We start from the raw sequence: 19,292 nt of genomic DNA, 5'->3' as shown, positions 1-19,292 counted from the left end.
GAAGGGCATCCAGCCGTAGAAACACTGCCAGATCAGACTGGGCCTGATGCAGCCTTCTGGCTTCACAGACCCCAGTTGAACCGTCCAACCCATGCTAGCATGGAAAGCAGACGCTAAATGATGATGATGATGATGATGATATATATATATAGGCGTAGGGGTGGATGTGTGGTAAGTAGCTTGATTACGAACCACATGGTTCCAGGTTCAGCCCCACTGCGTGGCACCTTGGGTAAGTGTCTTCTACTATAGCCTTGGGTCGACCAAAGCCTTGTGAGTGGATTTGGTAGACAGAAACTGAAAGAAGCCTGTCATATATGTGTGCGTGTATGTGTATATACATATATATATCACGTGATCACGTGACCGACCAGACCATCAGATGTTTTACACATCGCTGGTCACAATGCGTTCGCATTGTTTTAGCCTTCGAATGACGCCACCCTGCTAGCTAAGCGAGCAGGCCAACAGAAGAAAGAGAGAGAGAAATAGTGGTGAAAGAGTACAGCAGGGATCACCACCCTCGTGGAGCTTTTAGGTGTTTTCGCTTAATAAACACTCACAACGCCCAGTCTGGGAATCGAAACCGCGATCCTACGACCGCGAGTCCGCTACCCTAACCACTAGGCCATTGTACCTCCATATATATATATATATATACAGTCGCTATGATAGATTGTTAGCCACTACACACATTTTTTTCTCTCCTTTTTGTCCTTGTTTTTTCTGTGTCCCTTTCTGTAGAAGAGCGTAGGCTCAAAACGTAAAAGACTTTTTCTATTCCTGAGCCTTATACTAATACATCTGTTTGTTTTGTACAACACCTGTCTTCATCTTTTTTTTTTGTAAACTCTCCCTATATATATATATATAATGTGTGTGTGTGTGTGTGTGTATATATTTGTGTGTCTGTGTTTGACCTCACAACATCGCTTGACAACCAATGGTGGTGTGTTTACATCCCCGTAACTTAGCAGTTCAGCAAAAGAGACCAATATTTTAAGTACTTGGCTTACAAAGAATAAGTCCTGGGGTCGATTTGTTCAACTAAAGGCAGTGGTCCAGCATGGCCACAGTCAAATGACTGAAACAAGTAAAAGAGTATATATATATATATATATATATATATATATACTAGCAGAGATACCCGGCGTTGCCAGTGTTATATGCAATTGAAGAATTAGACTTTTCTGTTATATTTTCTGTAATGAACTGGAATACCTATGATACGAATTTCATCAAAATTGCAGATGAGGGTTCTTTCCCTCTTTACACACCCTAAAAATATTGTAATCATGATACATATATCCTGTACTACTGATTTTTGTCCGCAGATTCCAAAATTCCAATCTTATAGAAACTGTTAAAAGGATTTTGCTCCTGAAAAATGGAAGTCATGGAGCTCTAAAATGTGGGAGTTTAGGCCCCTATTGGAGGTGAGTGTCTTAATGTCAACCAGAGAAGTTGAATTGTTGAGAATCTTTTTAAGTTGGGTCTTATATCTGTTTTTAGAATTTCTTTGAAATAGGAAATATATGTATGTTCACTGGGTTTGTAAAAGAGCAATGCTACAGGAAACCATAAGATGAATGATCACAATAAGCAGTCAGCTACTGTACCCTAGTCGTTACCACTCCCAATGTAGGATTTCTCACCATACAGGTGACAGGCACAGCCGTAAGATGCATTACAGATCTATAGCAAGTGGAAGGACATGACCCAACTGAAATAAACATTAACAACTGTGTGACATGAAAGCTAAGGAGAAATGAAAGTTGGAGTTTGCAAATGACCACTATACTGATACGTAACTAGACAGAATAAAATTACAATCTATAAATGTATTTGAATAACCTCTCACTCATCTGGGAAGGCCTTGAAATCAATGTTACCATATGGAGTCTATGTGTGACCCAGTGATAATAAAAAGACTGAAAGGAGGTCTGCAACCAAATAACTTTACTCAACATTTTGCAACTGAATCAGTGGAGGCAAAGATGCCTCTCATTTACTTGACAATTCATGCACCACATTGCAGAAATCACAATCTAAGTATATCTCAAAGCAAACTCTTCCACTGTTGTACCATTGAATTACAAATAATGCTCAGGTGACCCTACAGCTTCCAAGAGTACAACTGTATTCGTCTTTGCTTAGATAAAATGACTAAATTGTGGGTGTTAAGTCCCCATGAAGGGGTCTTTCTAACTTATAAGAAGATGAAATTTTATAAATATTGCTTCATTTGTGTCTAGGCCCTTATGCATAGAATGTAATTTCCAAATTTCGTAAAGATCCATCCAGTACTTTTGAACTAGTTTTGGATCACAAAAGAAATGACTAAAATTTGGGAGTTAAGACCCCCATTAGGGTGTCTTAGAAGCCTCATGAAAAGTGGAAATTTTGAAAATACTTCTTGATGTATGTCAATTACCCATGGTTGAAATTCCATCAACATCGAAAATTTATGAATTTTCATGGAGATTCTACCCCCTTTAAGCCATCTGAAATTCAAACCAAATATATTGCATTATACCCACCCTTATGCATTGAATCTAAGTTCCAAATATAAGGATTCATTCAGTAATTTTGGTCCATGAAATTGTATGAAACACACAGCATTACCCTTCTCCCTAAGCTTGAATTTTGTGTTCCAAATTTCATTAGGATCGGTGCAGCAGTTTTCAAATGTACAAGTAACACACAAACATACATAAAGACATTGACTTTAATATAATAGATATGAACATGCACATATACATACATGTATATATATTGATAGATACAACTGCATGGGCAAACAAAAATATGAGACACTGCCTAGTGTTTTTTTTTTTTTTATTTTGATAAGCCTAGTACTTGGTCTATCAGTTTCTTCTTGTGAAACCAGTAAGTTATGGGGATGTAAATAAACGAACAGCAGTTGTGAAGCAGTGATGAGGGATTCGAGTTTTATTATTCTCAGTTTCCAGTAAGAGTTCTGTATCTAGTACTGGTAGTCTATGGTTATGGTGTTTAGTAGGGTAGTCTATCGTGACCTTAATATTATGGTGGATGGAGTTAGCTATTTGCTGGATGCTCTCCATAGTATTAGTTTCTATTTCTATTTCAAGAGTACTCTCTTGTGGGAGTGCCTTTATCACTATGTTGATATCATTGACATAACGAGAGTACATGTTCACGAGTATGGAGTTCTGTGTCAGGCGTTCCTTAAGCCTTCTGTTCCACCATACCCTGAAATGGTTGGCCACATCACCGGCGATACTAACACCGATAGCTGCCCCCTCGTCCTGGGCGCATATTTTGTTGTTAAACTTAAACGTGTGGCCTTTTAGGCTAACTCTTATACTAGCTCCTAGTGCATGTGCGACCATTTTCTTTACCTGATAAACATTTGCAGGGGTTCATATGGCTCTTGTCCATCCGCTCCATCTCTCTATATGGGTCTTCCTAGCCATAGAAGTAATTGTGGGTGGTCTACCTCTTAAACGTCTACTAGGGCAGAAACTACTAAGGTCATATTTATCTAGATATTCATTGTCATATGTCAGTCTAAGTAGGAGGCCCAGTTCCTCTGTGTTGACATTGTGGAACTCCACCTTACTCTCGTTGATCATTTCCACGCACTTCTCCACCGCAAAATCCATGTCGATCGATGGGTATAGGGATACCACATCCATGCTACCCACTATACATCCTGTCAGGTCGCAGGTGTTGTTACAGTCGTTAATCCTGCTGAGGAGATCTTCTGTGCTGTCACAAACATCAGATAACATCCGGATTATGGGGCGTATGATCATTGAGAGGAAGTAGGAGATCCTGTAGTTGCTAGCGATATATATATTTATATATATATATTGAAGTAATTAAATTCATTTTTACTATTGATCGGACGCTGTTATAGATTTAAGTATCTCATTTTTGACAGAAATGAACAGGGGGACTCGATGGCCTAATGAGTAAAGGTGTGTGCAGATGAACAAGGTGAAGGGAGATTCTGAACAATCTTGTCCTGGGGGTTCAAGACAGATCAGCATGTAGGTAAGATTTTTTGGATGTTTAAAAAAAAAAAACTCTTGACTATAGTTGTAGATAGAAATTAAAACCTCTATCTTCATACAAGATTATTAATTAAATTACCAACCCTTTTGCCCATTAGGCCATCAAAGCAACAGATGAAAAAGCAGCTTAAAATGAGATATTTAAATCTATTTTTATTATTGATCGGATGCTGCTATAGATTTAAGTATCTCATCTTCCACAGAAATTAATTGGGGGGGGGGGGCGACAGACTCATTGGTAAAGGTGTGTGAAAGGAGATTCTGAACAACCTTGTCCTGGGGTTCAAGGGTTCAAGACAGATCAGGATGTAGATAAGATTTTTTTTTGTTTAATCAAAGATGTTAAAAAAAAAAACTCTTGACAATAGTTGCAAATAGAAATTGAAACCCTCTATCTTCATACAAGATTATTAAATCACCAACCCTTTTGCCCATTAGGCCATCAAAGCAACAGCTGAAAAAAGCAGCTTAAAATGAGATATTTAAATCTATTTTTATTATTGATCAGATGCTGTGATAGATTTAATTATCTTATTTTCCACAGAAATTAATGGGGGATACCCAAAGGAGGCGCAGATAAATAATGTGATAGGACATCCTGCATAATCTGGTACTGGGTTCAAGACAGATGAAGGTGTGAGTTTTTTTTTCTATCAACAAGATAAGAGTAGTTGTAAGTAGAGATTGAAACCTCTATCATGTTACAATGTTATTGATGTTAATCATCAACACCTTTATCCAGGGAGCCATTTCAGCAACAACAAGAACAAACTTGAGAGTGTGATATTTGAATCTGTTCTTATTAATGATCTGAGGCTGTGATAGCTTTAAATTTCTCACTGAACGTAGAAGTGGGAAGGACCTGGTAAATTTCTGGGTTAATAGCATGGTGAGGCAGAACAACAGCTTAAATGGAAGATTCTGTCCATGGTTCAATACTGGGCAGAGTGGAAATGAAAATTGTGTCTTTTCCTTTTTTTTTTATGTCTATTACTCTTTTACTTGTTTCAGTCATTTGACAGTGGCCATGCTGGAGCACCACCTTTAGTCGAGCAAATCGACCCCAGGACTTATTCTTTGTAAGCCTAGTACTTATTTTATCAGCCTCTTTTGCCGAACTGGTTGTATTAACTAAAATGGCAACCACCATATTGCATTGAATAACTATTTCACATCATGTACCAGAACCGACAACATACTACAAGAATAGAGGCTGTTGAAATTACATGAAAAGGAATTTAAAACTCAAAAATCATTCTTTTCACAAGAATTATGTAATCCCCTTCATTAGCTTACAGCTGTTTCAGTCATAACGAACCATGTGCCAAGAGTTGATTTTTCAGAGCCATTTTAATGAATTGCTGGCAGACTTCCTTAATACTGTGAAGTATATCGTATTTTAAGAACTGGTTATTAATACCACTTAACTACAGCAGTACCATAAAATATACCAAACATACAAAGCAGCCCATGTGTTCCTATTTCCTTTCCTTTCTCTCTCAACTTTCATTCCTTAACCATGAACGTCCTTGACATTTTTGTCGCTTTTTGTATTTGATATATGCTTTATATCTTTGTTTCAGTCATTTGAACTGTGGCCATGCTGGAGTGCCACATTAAAGAATTCCAGTTGACTGCATTGATTCTCCCCCCCCCCTACTTATTCTATTGGTCTCTTTTGCTGAAACACTGCATTGCAGGGACGTATACTCAGCAAAGCTAGTTGTCAGGAGGTGGTGGGGGACAAACACACACACACATAACCCTATCTACTATAGGCATAAAATCTGAAATCTGAGGGCAGGGGGACAGTCGATTACATCAACCCCTACTCAACAGGTACTTATTTTATCAACCCCAAATGGAATGTCGACTTCAGTGGAATTTGAACTCAAAACGTTAAGACAGATGAAATGCTGCTAAGCATTTTGCCTGGCGTGCTAACGAGTCTGCCAGCTCATAACCTTACACACACACACACACACACAAACACATAATGGTTGCAAATTTTGCCACAAAGGCAGCAATTTGTGAGGAGGGAGTGAATTGATTATATTGACCCCAGTGAAACACTGGTATTTATTTTATCAACCCCCGAAAGGATGAAAGGTAAAGTTGGCTTCAGTGGAATTTGAAATCGCAACATAGTGACAGGCGAAACACAGCCAAGCATTTTGTCTAGTGCACTAATGAGTCTGCCAACCCCATCGCCTTACATGTAATGACAAGGTCTTTCAGTTTCTGTCTACCAAATCCATTCACAAGGTCCAAGGCTCTAGCAGAAGACCAAGGTGCCATGTGTTTGGGAAGTAACCCTTCTTATCACACACCCTGCACCTATATCTATCTATCTATCTATATATATATATATATATCTATATATATATATATATATACATTCCTTTATTTGTTTCATTCATTTGACTGTGGCCATGCTGGAGCACTGCCTTTAGTTGAACAAATCGACCCCATAACTTATTCTTTGTAAGTCTAGTACTTATTCTATCAGTCTCTTTTGCTGAACCGCTAAGTAACAGGGCTGTAAACACACCTACATCGGTTGTCAAGCGGTGGTGCAGAGACAAACACACACACATATATCACAGGCTTCTTTCAGTTTCCGCCTACCAAATCCAGTCACAAGGCTTTGGTCGGCCCGAGGTTATAGTAGAAGACATTTGCCCAAGGTGCCATGCAGTGGGACTGAACCCAGAACCATGTAGTTGGTAAGCAAGCTACTTACCACACAGTCACTCCTACACCTATATATATATCCATATACAAAATATTTGTCTTTAATTTTTTGTTGTGTTTTTCCTTGGGATCAGCAAATTCACGTCTCAACAGCAAATGTGAATGAAAAAAAAATGATTGGAATAAACAAACATTTAAAAATTTATTTCTATAAAATAAAACAAACAACAATTTACAAGAGATTTGGAGGGAGGAGGAGGAGGGAGAGAGATGGTTGAAGAGTAACAATAAAAATTAAAACAACAACAATATAGATATATGGAATGATATATATTTGGAATGCTTACAAGTTATTCAAACCGAACATTACAATATATTATTTATGTGAATGGGTGAATGGTTTGGTAACTTGCAATCAGATGTCTTATAAAAAAAAAAAATACACACTCGGTATTCATAACCCCAAAAAGAAAGAGATATATATATAGGATAGCATATTATGTACATATATATATTATATTATATACATATTAATATATATATATATATATTATATTATATTATATACATATTAATATACTGCATGTATTTGAATAGAAAACCTTACTTGAAGGGTGACCATCATTGTTTTTTAATGAAACAGGTTTGAAAAAATGTTTTGTTTTATTTGTTTTTGGATCAACATGAATAAATTTATTATTATTTTCAAAAGTATAGCAACCACTCACAATCACACACAATACCATCAGAAAATGTGATATGGGCAGGGTGACAGTTTCTTAGAAAAATTCTTTCCTTATATACAAGCGTGTATGCTGTGTGTATGTGTGTATATGCATGTATATATTTCATCCTTAAACTTGGTAGAATTTTAGTTGAAGTATAAACTTCACTTTTGTATGTGCAAGAAATGGTAAAAAGCATTTTGGCAGAGAAGTCCAGGATTATCTTATAACAGAACATAAGAATTGCATTGACAATGCAAGCTAATGGCAAAAACTCTAGCTAGAAACAACAGCCAAATCTCCCTCAAATCACATGCTGCCATTTCTGTTTTAAAAAATGGCACATTGGAATATTGTGATATTGGTGCACTACATTGAAATAAAGATGGATGGTCACAACTGGAACATCTTTGACTTGGGGGCTACACAACAGAGTCCCAAGTCAGGAAGGTTTGTAAAAAGTCATTTCTTGAAAATTGTTCCTACCAATATTCAATAGGAAGAATTTGTTTCTAAGGAATTTCTAGTCAGCATCAGAAACACAGTGAAAAGAATTCTTGGCTAGAAAAGCATCATTGTGGAGAGTTCTTTAGACTAGGTTGGTTAGTCTGAGGGAAGACATGCTTGCTGAGATCAAAAGTTCTCTAGAAAGATTTCAGATTAATTTTATAGACGAAAGTAACATTACTTGGAGATCAAGGAGTCTCTCCGGGTCAAGCTGCCACTTCTCTGCTTTGGAAGGTAATAGTTCCAGTATTACAGACATGTGATAGAATGTCTCAGGAAAGAATTGTAAGATGCATTCTTCAAGCTAAGCCAAGCCAACTGGCAAGAGACCAAGAATGAGATGGTTGGATAATAATCGTAATCTCAACTGGTCCCACTTCTGATGGGACTCTACCAGGAATAGGGGACAGAAAAAAATGGATAGACAAAAGTAATGTTAACAAAATTCCAGACACACAAAGATATTACCTAGCACCTGACATGCAGGAGTCAATATTCTGGCTAAGGTAAGTTTTGGCAGTGCCAAACCAGCTCAACCATTTGGATACAAAAATCATTTTGGCAATTTGACGCTAAGAAGATTTCTATATGGAAAGCTGGTTGAACTTAGCATGCAGTACTTGGTTCGTTAACAAAATATTTGCTAATTACATATAGCGCTCTTATAGAAATTAGCAGTTCCATACTGAAAACAAGGTGAGCCAATATGTGTTAAGTGCATTTCCTAACCAGGTACAGAAGGACAAGACTCTTGACCAATTTCACTGCTCACTGCACATGTAAACACCAAAATGAGCCAAAGAGGGAACCCATACATGGTTGCTTAGCCTGCTAGAAATAATAAGCAAATCTCCTTCAAATTACACCATACATCTATAAAAAGGGGGCAGAAGATGTGTGTATCCAGGATAAATCATTTTTTACCATTATACAATAATTTATTTTTGCATTGGTTTCAGTTATTGAACAGTGGCCATGCTGGGGCACAACTTTCAAGGGTTTTTGGTTGATCACATCAACTGTAGTCCCTATTTCAACTTGATAGTTATTTTATCGATCTCTTGTCCAACTGTTTGGTCACAGGACATAAGCAACCACACCAGTTTGGTTTTGACCATTGGAACGATCACTATCTGAAACAATTTTGATCATAGTTCTGCTCAATTAAAGCTGACCCAGGGCTAAACAACAACATAGCAGCCATGGCTGCCACATAAGGGAAGGTCATATTAAATAATACAGTAGAGTCAAAGAGTTGGCATAGCTTCAATGGTAATTGTGCTGGATCAGATCTATGGCCTAGGGCTAAATAACAACAACAAGATGGGGGAGGGAGAGATTTTAGTTAAATAAAATAGAAAATATAGCAGGAATGCAATTGTTGTTGTTGTTAGTGTTGAATTATGATGATGATGATGATGTATTTGGTTTAAGTTTTCTTGTTGATGATGATGATGATGATGGAGTTGTTCAGTTGCTGTAAATGTTGTTCATGTCATCATAGAAGTGGTGGAATTGTAGTTGTTGATTAACCCTGGCCTCACCCTGATCAAAGTAAATCCAATCGTGACCATCACGTCTTTTGTGTGTGTACCAATCAAAAACTACATTATGCAGTGGTATTCTTCAAGAGGGAGATTTGGCTGCCATATTAGATCTATTGTGGATGATTATTAAAAATGATGATGCTTCATAAAAAAAAAATGATTCTTGCTGTAGAGAAAAGAAAGACACACCTGAGTATACGAGGCTTCAGGTGTGTCTTTAATGTCTCTAGTCACCTGACCAATCATGCCCACCACTCCTTTCATCTGCTTCAAATAAGTAGTAATCACAACTCCTTGTCACATACAAACATTCACATGCGGATATTTGCATATACATACGCTTATGGGCATCGACACACGCAAATATACACACACACATACACAAATTAATTTGGATAATACATATATTTGAAAATTCAGCAAATTATATATAACTTACACACACACACACATATATATATATATTGTTTTTTAAAAGCATCGAATGTATGTATATATATGTGTGTGTGTGTGTGTGTGTATATATATATATATGCATACATATAAAATGAGACACAAACACACATTTATGCATATATATATATATATATTATAATGTACACAGTCACGCAAAACTATTTTTAACATTATATAATACTTTATATAATTATATCATGTATATTATTTTATTTTTATGCTGGTTTCAGTCATTGGACTACAGCCATGCTAGGGCACTGCCTCGAAGGGTTCTTTTAGTCAATCACATCGACCCCAATATTTAATTCAGTCCGGAACTCAACTAATCAAACTGCTAAGTTAACGGACATAAGCAACACACTGGTTTGGTTTTCACCAGTGTAAATATGAACACAAACATAATACAGACATACACATGAGTGTGTGGAAATAGATGACAGACTTCAACACAGTTTCCACCAACTGCATTTCACTTGAAAGGTATTGGTTACTCCAGGGTGGCATACTATGGGACTGAACCTAAAACCACATGATTGCCAAGCAAACCTCTTAATCACATAGGCAAGCAGGCATACATACATAGATATATAACTGGTAGGTTGTCGGTTGATCTGATCAACAGAACAGCCTGCTCATGAAATTAATGAGCAAGCAGTTGAGCACTCTGTGGAGTGCTTGGGGAGATTCAGCCTGATGCTGAATGTGACAAGGCCAACCCATTTGAATTACTGGTACGACTCATGGGCAACAGGAAATAAAGTGTCTTGCTTAAGGGCACAATGCACTGCTGGAAATCGAACCCATGACCACATGATCCTGAGCTGAATATGCCAAAACTAAACCAGGAACCTTTACTATAAATACATTTATAAACACACACACATGTTTCTAGTAGGAGGGAGAAGGTTGACATATATATATATATATTTTTAATATATATTTTTTTTTCTTTTTAATTTATAACAAAACTGATAATAAAGATTAGAAACAATATCAACTCTGAAGTTCCAACAAGTTTTTTAAAAAAATAGAAACCAGGAAAAAAATGAAAATAAAAAATAAGCGAAATCTTCATCCGATATTTATGGAATCCAACAAGTTTTGGGGTCAAGAATGCTCCCAGCCAAATAACAAGTTGAGAAAGGGAACAGGTTTGTCTTTTTTGTTTTGTTTTGTTTTTTTTCTTGTTTTCTCTTGAAATTTGTAACATTCTTCATTTTCTCCAACAAGGAGTTGTGTCCAATAAAATGCCCTCATTATTTGTCTGAAGCAATATAACTCAAGTTACCCCCTGAAGTAGCATTTTCTAACATTTTCTCAATGTCGGATTCATTGAGACCCAATATTTCAGGAAGGATGTCACTCTTACAATCCTCTTGACTCTCCTCGAATGCTATTTCCATGGGCAGTTGACCCTGAAAAGAGCCAAAACAAAGACACAGATTTAATTATCAACCAACGCATTGGACATTTTGTACTCTAGCCTTTCAATCTACAGCTTATGAGAACACAGATTTTGTGGTAAGACGGTTTGATGTCTATTTCTAGCATACAAGGGATCCATGTAGTGGTTTCTCCTATTGCTTATTTAGTTATCCACATTCTAGAAATAGCAGCCAAATCTTTTTCAAATCACGGTAAATTTATAGCTTCACACCAGACTCAGTACAAAATAATTTTTCCACGCGTTTTTTTTTTTTTTTTTGAGGGGGTGGTGTTGTCTTAGTTAACCTAATATGCTGTTGGAAATGCATTTTTCTGCAAAAAACAGGGGAGCAGAGCTTAGAGTTGTCCTGTATATCTTCTGTCTCCAGATTTGTGCAGGAATTGATCCTTTACTGGCAATCTGTATATAATTTTGGTGCAGCAATTATTTTTGCTTTCTGTACAGAAAACAGATTCGATCACATGCCAGCGGGAGAAACTAGGAGTAGTTAATAGTTTCCATGACCAAGTCTGTGGTGGGGGTAGCAACTAGAGTAAGAATAGCCTGGGCAAAGTTCGGGGAGCTCCTACCTTTGCTGGCAACTAAGGACCTCGCTCAGGATGAAAGGTGGACTGTATGATGCATGTGTGTGAACTGCCATGCTATACGACAGTGAAACATGGGCCATGAATACTTGAAAGAAATTATGCTAGTATGATCCACTGGATGTGTAATGCCAGTGTGCAGGTGCCCTGAGGGAAAAGTTGGGCATAAGAAGCATCAGATGTGGTGTGCAAGAGAGGCTTCTGCACTGGTATGGTCATGTGTTACATATGAATGAAGACTGTGTGTAAGTGCCACTCCCTAACTGTAGAAGGAACCTGTGGAAGAGGTAGACCCAGAAAGACATGGGATGAGGTGGTGAAGCATGACCTTCAAACATTGGGCCTCACAGAAGCAATGACAGGAGACCAGGACCTTTGGAAATATGCTGTAATTGAGAAGACCCAGCAACTAAAGTGAGATTGCAGCCATGCACGTCCAGCCCTGTTAAGTATAACCCTGATGAAACAAGCAATATATGCGTGAGAACACCTGTTGAGTCAAGTAAAACCAATATCATAGCTGTGGCCAGTGGCATGTAAAAACCACCAACCAATCATGGCTGATGCCAGTACCCACTGAGTGGCTCTTGGTATGTAAAAAGCACCATCTGAATGTGATCACTGCCAGGCCTGCCTGACTGGCTCCTGTGCCAGTGGCATATAAAAAGCACCCACTACACTCAGTCATTGGTGCTAAGAAGGGCATCCATCTGTAGAAACACTGCCAGATCAGATTGGAGGCTGGTGCAGCCTACTAGCTTTCCAGACCTCAGTCAAGCTGTCCAACCCATACCAGCATAGAAAATGGACATTAAACAATGATGCTGATTATGTAGCAGAGATAAATAAATACCTGGCCAGGTATTGGTGTAGATAGTTTGAACGAATAGCCGGCCTTTTCACTCATTCTTTTAAATCTCACCAAAAATGTTCGATGCATGTGGGTGTCAACAAAATTTTCTTTGTGCTTTATCATGTAATGCTGATAACCCAATGTTTGTACCAAGAATCACTGTAGATAACTGAGCCAGGTTTGATGTATTTTTAAATTGGTGGAAGCAATGTTGCTTCATCACACTTCTGTCTAGTTAGAGGAACAACAAAAGCAACGTTTGCTCATCTGCTCAATTCCAGCAAACAAACATTTTAATTAGAATATCCAATCTGTAGATGGAATTGACTGATTATATGTATGATGTCAATTAAGACAATTGCAACGAAAAAAATGCAGGGGATGGAGTCGGGAAAGGGAATTTCCAAGGTTCTCTGCCTCTATTTTCCATGGAAAGAATGCATTTCCGACAGCTTAAGAGGTCAACTAAGACGATTGCACCACCACCCCAAAAAAGAAACACAGAAAAAAATTATTTAGTACCAAAATCGAGTCTGGTGTGAAACTATAGATTTACCCAAATCACACCCTCTTCACTCAAAACCAGCCACTGAATCCATGGCTTATTAATTTAGCTTTTCATTTACTTATTTCAGTCATTGGACTGTGGTCATGCTGGAGTACCACCTTAAAGGATTTTCAGTTAAATGAATCAACCCCAGGATTTAATTTCCTTTTTTTAAAGCTGGGTGCTTATTCTATCAATCTCTTTTGCTGAACCCCTAAGTTATGGGGACATAAACACACCAACACCAGTTGTCAAGCAGTGGTTGGGGACAAATACACACACACAGACATATATATATGACAAGCTTCTTTCAGTTTCCTTCAACAAAATCCACTCACAATGTTTTTGGTAACCCTAAGGATACAGCAGAAGTCACTTGCCCAAGGTGTCATGCAATGGGAGTGAACCCAGAACCGTGTGGTTGACAAGCAAGCTTCTTACCACACAGCCACACCTACTCATATAGTTATAGACATTCTAGAAACAGCAGCTAAATCTTTTTCAGATCACACCCTACTAACTTAAAACAGATTATTGTTTCATGAGGTAAGGTTTTCAACCAATTAGTTGAGTTCCCTTTAGGGCACAGTATGAATAGAAACTCAGTGTGCACAACTGAAACAGCACTAAATTAAAAACTAGCCATCTGTTCATCATAAGTAACATATATTAGATGTGATAAACAGGGGTCTATTTTAATTCAGTGCTGTTCTAGATGCATATGCTGAGTTTATTTCAGCTTGGCAAGCTTTCTGCAGTGTCAGTGGGGACAGATTTTGTCTAGGAATATGGCTATTGGGTATACATCATGGACACGACCCAAAAAGGCAGAGATATGTCTATCATTCTCAGGAGTCATTGCTGAGATATTATTTCATCTTGCACTCATATATGTGTTTTTAACAGCATCATGCCTTTCAAATGGCTTATATACATTAGATATGATAAGCAGATACTTCGGGGGACTGGTGCTATAAAAAGAAAACTACAACCCATATCAACCTGGCATTTAATCTCCTTCGAAGTTGTCCCCTTCTGAAGTTATACACTTTATATCCAGTATTGTTTCCATTGATGGAAGCATTCCTGGAACCTCTTTTTGGGGGTAGTGAGCAGTTGCCTTGAAGCATTCTCTTCAATTTCCTCATCTTGAAATCTCGCTCTTTTCAAGTGGGAATTTTTGGAAAAAGGAAAGGGTCATAGCCATAGACCCACAATTCATCACCTGCTATGACCATTTTCAAAGAGTTTCCATCTTCCTTGACACAAGGAGATCCTGAACAGCTGAATCCCTATCTTCCTTTTGAGATGACCATACTCTACACACTTTACTGCCAAGCACTGCTACAAACAACAAAAGTGAGTGAGAACATTATAACTTAGTGTGCATGCACGACAGAGTTCAAGGTCCATCTGTGCCAAGTGGCTTCACTCTGCACACTTTAGCTCTGTTACCATAGCAACAGTCCCATTACTTTCTGACCAGACCTTGTATATGTATAAAGCCTCTTTAGGGATCTCTCTCTCTCTCTCTCTTTATTAAAGCATGCAAAATACTAGGGGAAAATTTCCTTTTTGATTGAATTAAAAATAAAATTCAAAAACTAACAACAAACAGATGAAATGATTATAAAATTAATAAAAAGGAACTGGCTGTGACTTACTTTTGTTCTGTTGATTTCTGAATCTGATTTCGATTGGTCCTGGTTTTCTTCAATAAAATTATTAACTGCAGAAATAAAATAAAAATATAAATAATACTAGTCATCACCATCAACATCATCTTAATGTCCACTTTTCCATGCTTGCATGGGTTGGACAGAATTTGCTGAAATGAATTTTCTACAGCTGGATGCCCTTCCTGTCACCTGTTTCCCAGCAAGGTGTAATATATCCCCATCACCAGACATGTTTTCATGAAAGATTAGAGACATAGGACATTGCTTGCCTGATGGTGACATTCGTCTACAACTAAAGCATGAAGTCAAGACAAAGAGACAGTAACATACACACACATACATACAACAGGCTTCTTTCAGTTTCCATCTACAAGGCTTTGGTTGGCCCAGGACTATAGTGGAAGATGCTTTCCCAATGTGCCATGCAGTAAGATTGAACCTGAAACTATGCAGTTGCATAGCAAACTTCTTACCACACAACCACACCAAATTGAAAGAGTTTCCAAATCCACAGAGAATACAGGAGAGTTTACAATTCCTAAAGATTGGTCACAGAACACTTTTTGGAACAATTTGAAAAAACAAGAAATTTTTTTTATATCATTTTCATTCTTGAAAAATGTTTTCCAAATTCAGAGAAATTAACAAATAAAATTAAAATGTTTTTAAAGATGAGTGCAAAATTTGAGTACCAAATGCCACAGCTGATGTATTGACCTTTTCGAGGACTCTACAGAATCCATTCAGTTATTTTTACATCTGTTTTCCAATTCATCATCATCATCATTTAACGCTTATTTTCCATGGCATCGGTTGGATGCTTTGACAGGAGCTAGTAAGGCCCAGGGTTGCACCAGGTTCCATTTGTCTGCTTTGGCATGGTTTCTGTGGTCGAATGCCCTTCTTAACACCAACCTCTTTACTGAGTGTACTGGGTGCTTTTTTTTTTCTTTTTTTATGTGACACCAGCATCAACAGGGTTGGGAGTAACTTGCAAGACAATCCCTTCAGCTGAAGGGACAGTGTATCCACTACCACTCATAGCTTTGACTTTCATAGGAGGAAAATACAATATAAACAAACACATAAAACACAAACACATAAAACACAAACACACACATATATATACACATATATGTACACATGCGTAACTTCATTCAATGGGCTTTTTTTCTGTTTCTGTCAATTAAATTCATTCACAGGGCTTTGGTCAATGGTAGTAAATTCTTGGCAAGCCATATCTTTGAAATAGGTTCCCTGCCTCTTTAATCGCCACTACTACAATGGTTCCCTGCTTCTCTGAACCAGTCAACTCTTATACAAGAGACACACCTCCACATCCCCATCCTGTACATTTCTCAAAATTCTTCCTTCCTGCCATTACAACACTTTAGAATACCTCTTGTTCATGTTTTTCCTGTAGACATCCCATTCACTTTGCACATGCTCCAGTTCTTGAACTGTGGCCATGCTGTAGCACTACATTGAAGGGTTGTAGTTATTCACATCAACTCTGTGACTTACTTTTAAATCTTTCACTTAGCTGAACATTCTCTATTTGTTGCACCACTAAGTTAAAAAAAAACATCAGTAAAGACACTGTTCTACCCAAGGAAAGACGTGACACATGCATATTAGGCTTTTGCAGTTCCCGTCTCCCAATTTCACAAAAGGCATCGGTCTACCTCAGGTTTTCATAACAGGCACCTGTCCAAGATGCCATGCAGTAGGACTAAATTTAAGAACACATGACTGTCAAGTGAATTTCTTAACCACAAAGTCATGTTTAAACTGAACATCAATCGTATTGATCTCACCAATCTGGAAGACTCTATGAAGATCATGAGTATTGGTCATGCCATCTTTGACCAACTCTTACGGCTGAGCGAGTCATAACCACTCCACTTCCTCTACCTGCAATTATTTTCTGTAAAAGGTACCAGACATTGTGTTTGTTATCTATTTAACATCTTAAACCACCCTCTTCTTCCCCTTCCAATGAAAGGTAACCATGTATCTTCAAGGCACCTGTCTCTATCCCTCTGTCATACTTCAACCTCTCATCACCTCCCTCAATAAAGACACTCCACACATTTGAAGGGTCTGCTCTTGTGAGTTACTTGGTGACACCCCCCCCCCCCATGCTGGTGCCACATAGAAAGCACCCAGTATGCCCAGTAAAGTGGGTGGCATAAGTGAAGGGTGTCTAACCATGCAGGTATTGGGGTCTGATGAGTCTTCTGGCTCCCAAGCTCCTGTCGAACTGTACAACCCATGCCTAAACAGAAAACTGATGTTAGAGGAGGAGGAGGGTGCAGCCAGCTAAGAAATTGTGATAAGATTTCTTACTTATCATCATGTTAACATAAGCTACAGGTGATGCTAAAGTCAGGCAAATGGAAAAATAATCAATGCAGAGGTAAAAATGACAATAGAGGAGGTTATGGAAATTCAAATATTTGTTTCATGGCTTCTCTTGATCAAATGAAATCTCCACATACCAAGTACAGATGTAGCTGTGTGGTAAGAAGCTTGCTTCCCAACCAAATGGTTCCGGGTTCAGTCCCACTGTGTGGCACCTTAGGCAAATGTTTTTTTTTTTCTACAGTACTGGACCAACTAAAGCCATGTGAGTGGATTTGGTAGACAGAAACTGAAAGAAGCCTGTCATATTCACGTGTGTGTGTGTGCCTTTGTGTCTGTGCTTATCTGCCATCTTTGCTTGACAACCGATGTTGGTGTGTTTACATCCCTGTAACTTAGCAGTTCAGTAAAATAAGTCCCAGGCTTAAAAAAAAATTCTTCAGGGCATTGGTGTCCCAGCATGGCCACAGTCTAATGACTGAAACAAGTGAAAGATAAAATAATAAGTACCTGTAATATACTCAGTCTCTCCTCATTCCAAAACAAATTTCAATTTTCAGAAATCAGATCTGTCTACTGAATTGTTTCACCAAATTACTGGAACTTATTTTATTGATAAAAGACAAAGCTTAACCCTGACAGAATTTGAACCCTAAACACAGAGGAACAAATCGAAATTAGATTAATATTATCCTCCATTCAAAGTTACCAATTCTACCAGTTGTGTGTTAATAATAATAATCCTCTCTACATTAGGCAAAAGGTTGAATTTGTTTTTTTTTTGTGGTAGATGCAGTTGGGGTGGGGTGGGGATAGTCAATTACATCAATCCCAGTGCTCAGCTGGTACTTATTTTATGACCCCAGAAGGACAAAAGGCAAAATTGACTTTGGAAGTATTTGAACTCTGAACATAAGGACAGATGAAATGCCACTAAGCATTTTGTCCTCCATGCTAATGATCTTGTGACCTAACCATCTTTAGTAATAATAATAATAATAATAATGAGGTCACTGCATACAGAGGTCGAATGCACTTCTCTGAGGAGTTTGTCCAAAAAAAAATTAAACTCTCAAAAGATCCAATATATTGCACTAACATCAGTTGAGTGATCAAATCTTAGATTGAAAGTGTTTACTTAAATTTGTAATGTTTAATCTTATTCGAGGTTAGTCAACTCAGATAATATATGGTCCCCAAGAAAAAAAAAAGCTGCTAGAAACAATAATAAGGGGATTCCAAGAAGTGGAATTTAACTTGCAATTGATGAATTTCCATTGATAAAGAACAAAAAATTTATTCCTTCCACAGAAAAATGTCATTGCTGACATGTTAAACCGTTTAACATTCAGATTATCTTTGTCAAATGTAAAGCTTATTTATTCACATTCTTCTACATTAGTCATGCATTATCTCGTAGCTTTGAGATTTTGACAATATCATTGTTTATTTTTACAATGATATTTATTTCTTTATTGCCCACAGGACAGACAAAGGGATTAAGTCAATTACATCTATCCCCAAAAAGATGAATGGCAAAGTTGACCTTGGCAGAATTTGAACTGAGAATGTAATAGCAGATGAATACCACTAAGCATTTCACCCGGCATGCTAATAATTGTGCCAGCTCAACACCCTTATTTTTACAATGATATTGTTGTGTAAGTGTGAGAGGCTGCACAAGGCCAGTTTGAAAATAAAATAGGTAAAATATTTGGGTTGGAGGTGGCCTATTCAAATGCTAAAAAGCTACTGACATCAAACTACAATGTACCCATCACCTGTCTTTGAAACTATTAAACCACATTAGTTTCTCTTCCTCTGACCT

The 19,292-nt window shown here is 37.7% G+C and overlaps 1 protein-coding gene across 8 annotated transcripts in view; it reads right to left on the bottom strand.

Annotated features, from left to right (window-relative positions):
* Positions 1 to 10,922: 10,922 nt before the first annotated feature.
* LOC115212902 (ras-responsive element-binding protein 1) overlaps positions 10,923 to 19,292 on the bottom strand; it is a 251,127-nt gene continuing 242,757 nt past the window's right edge. For all 8 annotated transcript variants that reach the window (XM_036503908.1, XM_029781710.2, XM_029781713.2 and 5 more), the window contains 2 exons: positions 15,086 to 15,150; positions 10,923 to 11,405 (listed from right to left, as the gene is read on the bottom strand). In XM_036503908.1, coding sequence (XP_036359801.1) covers positions 11,247 to 11,405; positions 15,086 to 15,150 — 224 coding nt within the window. In that variant the 3' untranslated portion in view covers positions 10,923 to 11,246. The remainder of the gene's footprint in view (positions 11,406 to 15,085; positions 15,151 to 19,292) is intronic.

The sequence above is a fragment of the Octopus sinensis genome, linkage group LG6, assembly GCF_006345805.1.
Source record: "Octopus sinensis linkage group LG6, ASM634580v1, whole genome shotgun sequence".
Lineage (NCBI taxonomy): Eukaryota > Metazoa > Mollusca > Cephalopoda > Octopoda > Octopodidae > Octopus > Octopus sinensis.
The sequence above is the reverse complement of the archived record's forward strand: the minus strand, read 5'-3'. Positions and strand labels throughout refer to the sequence as shown.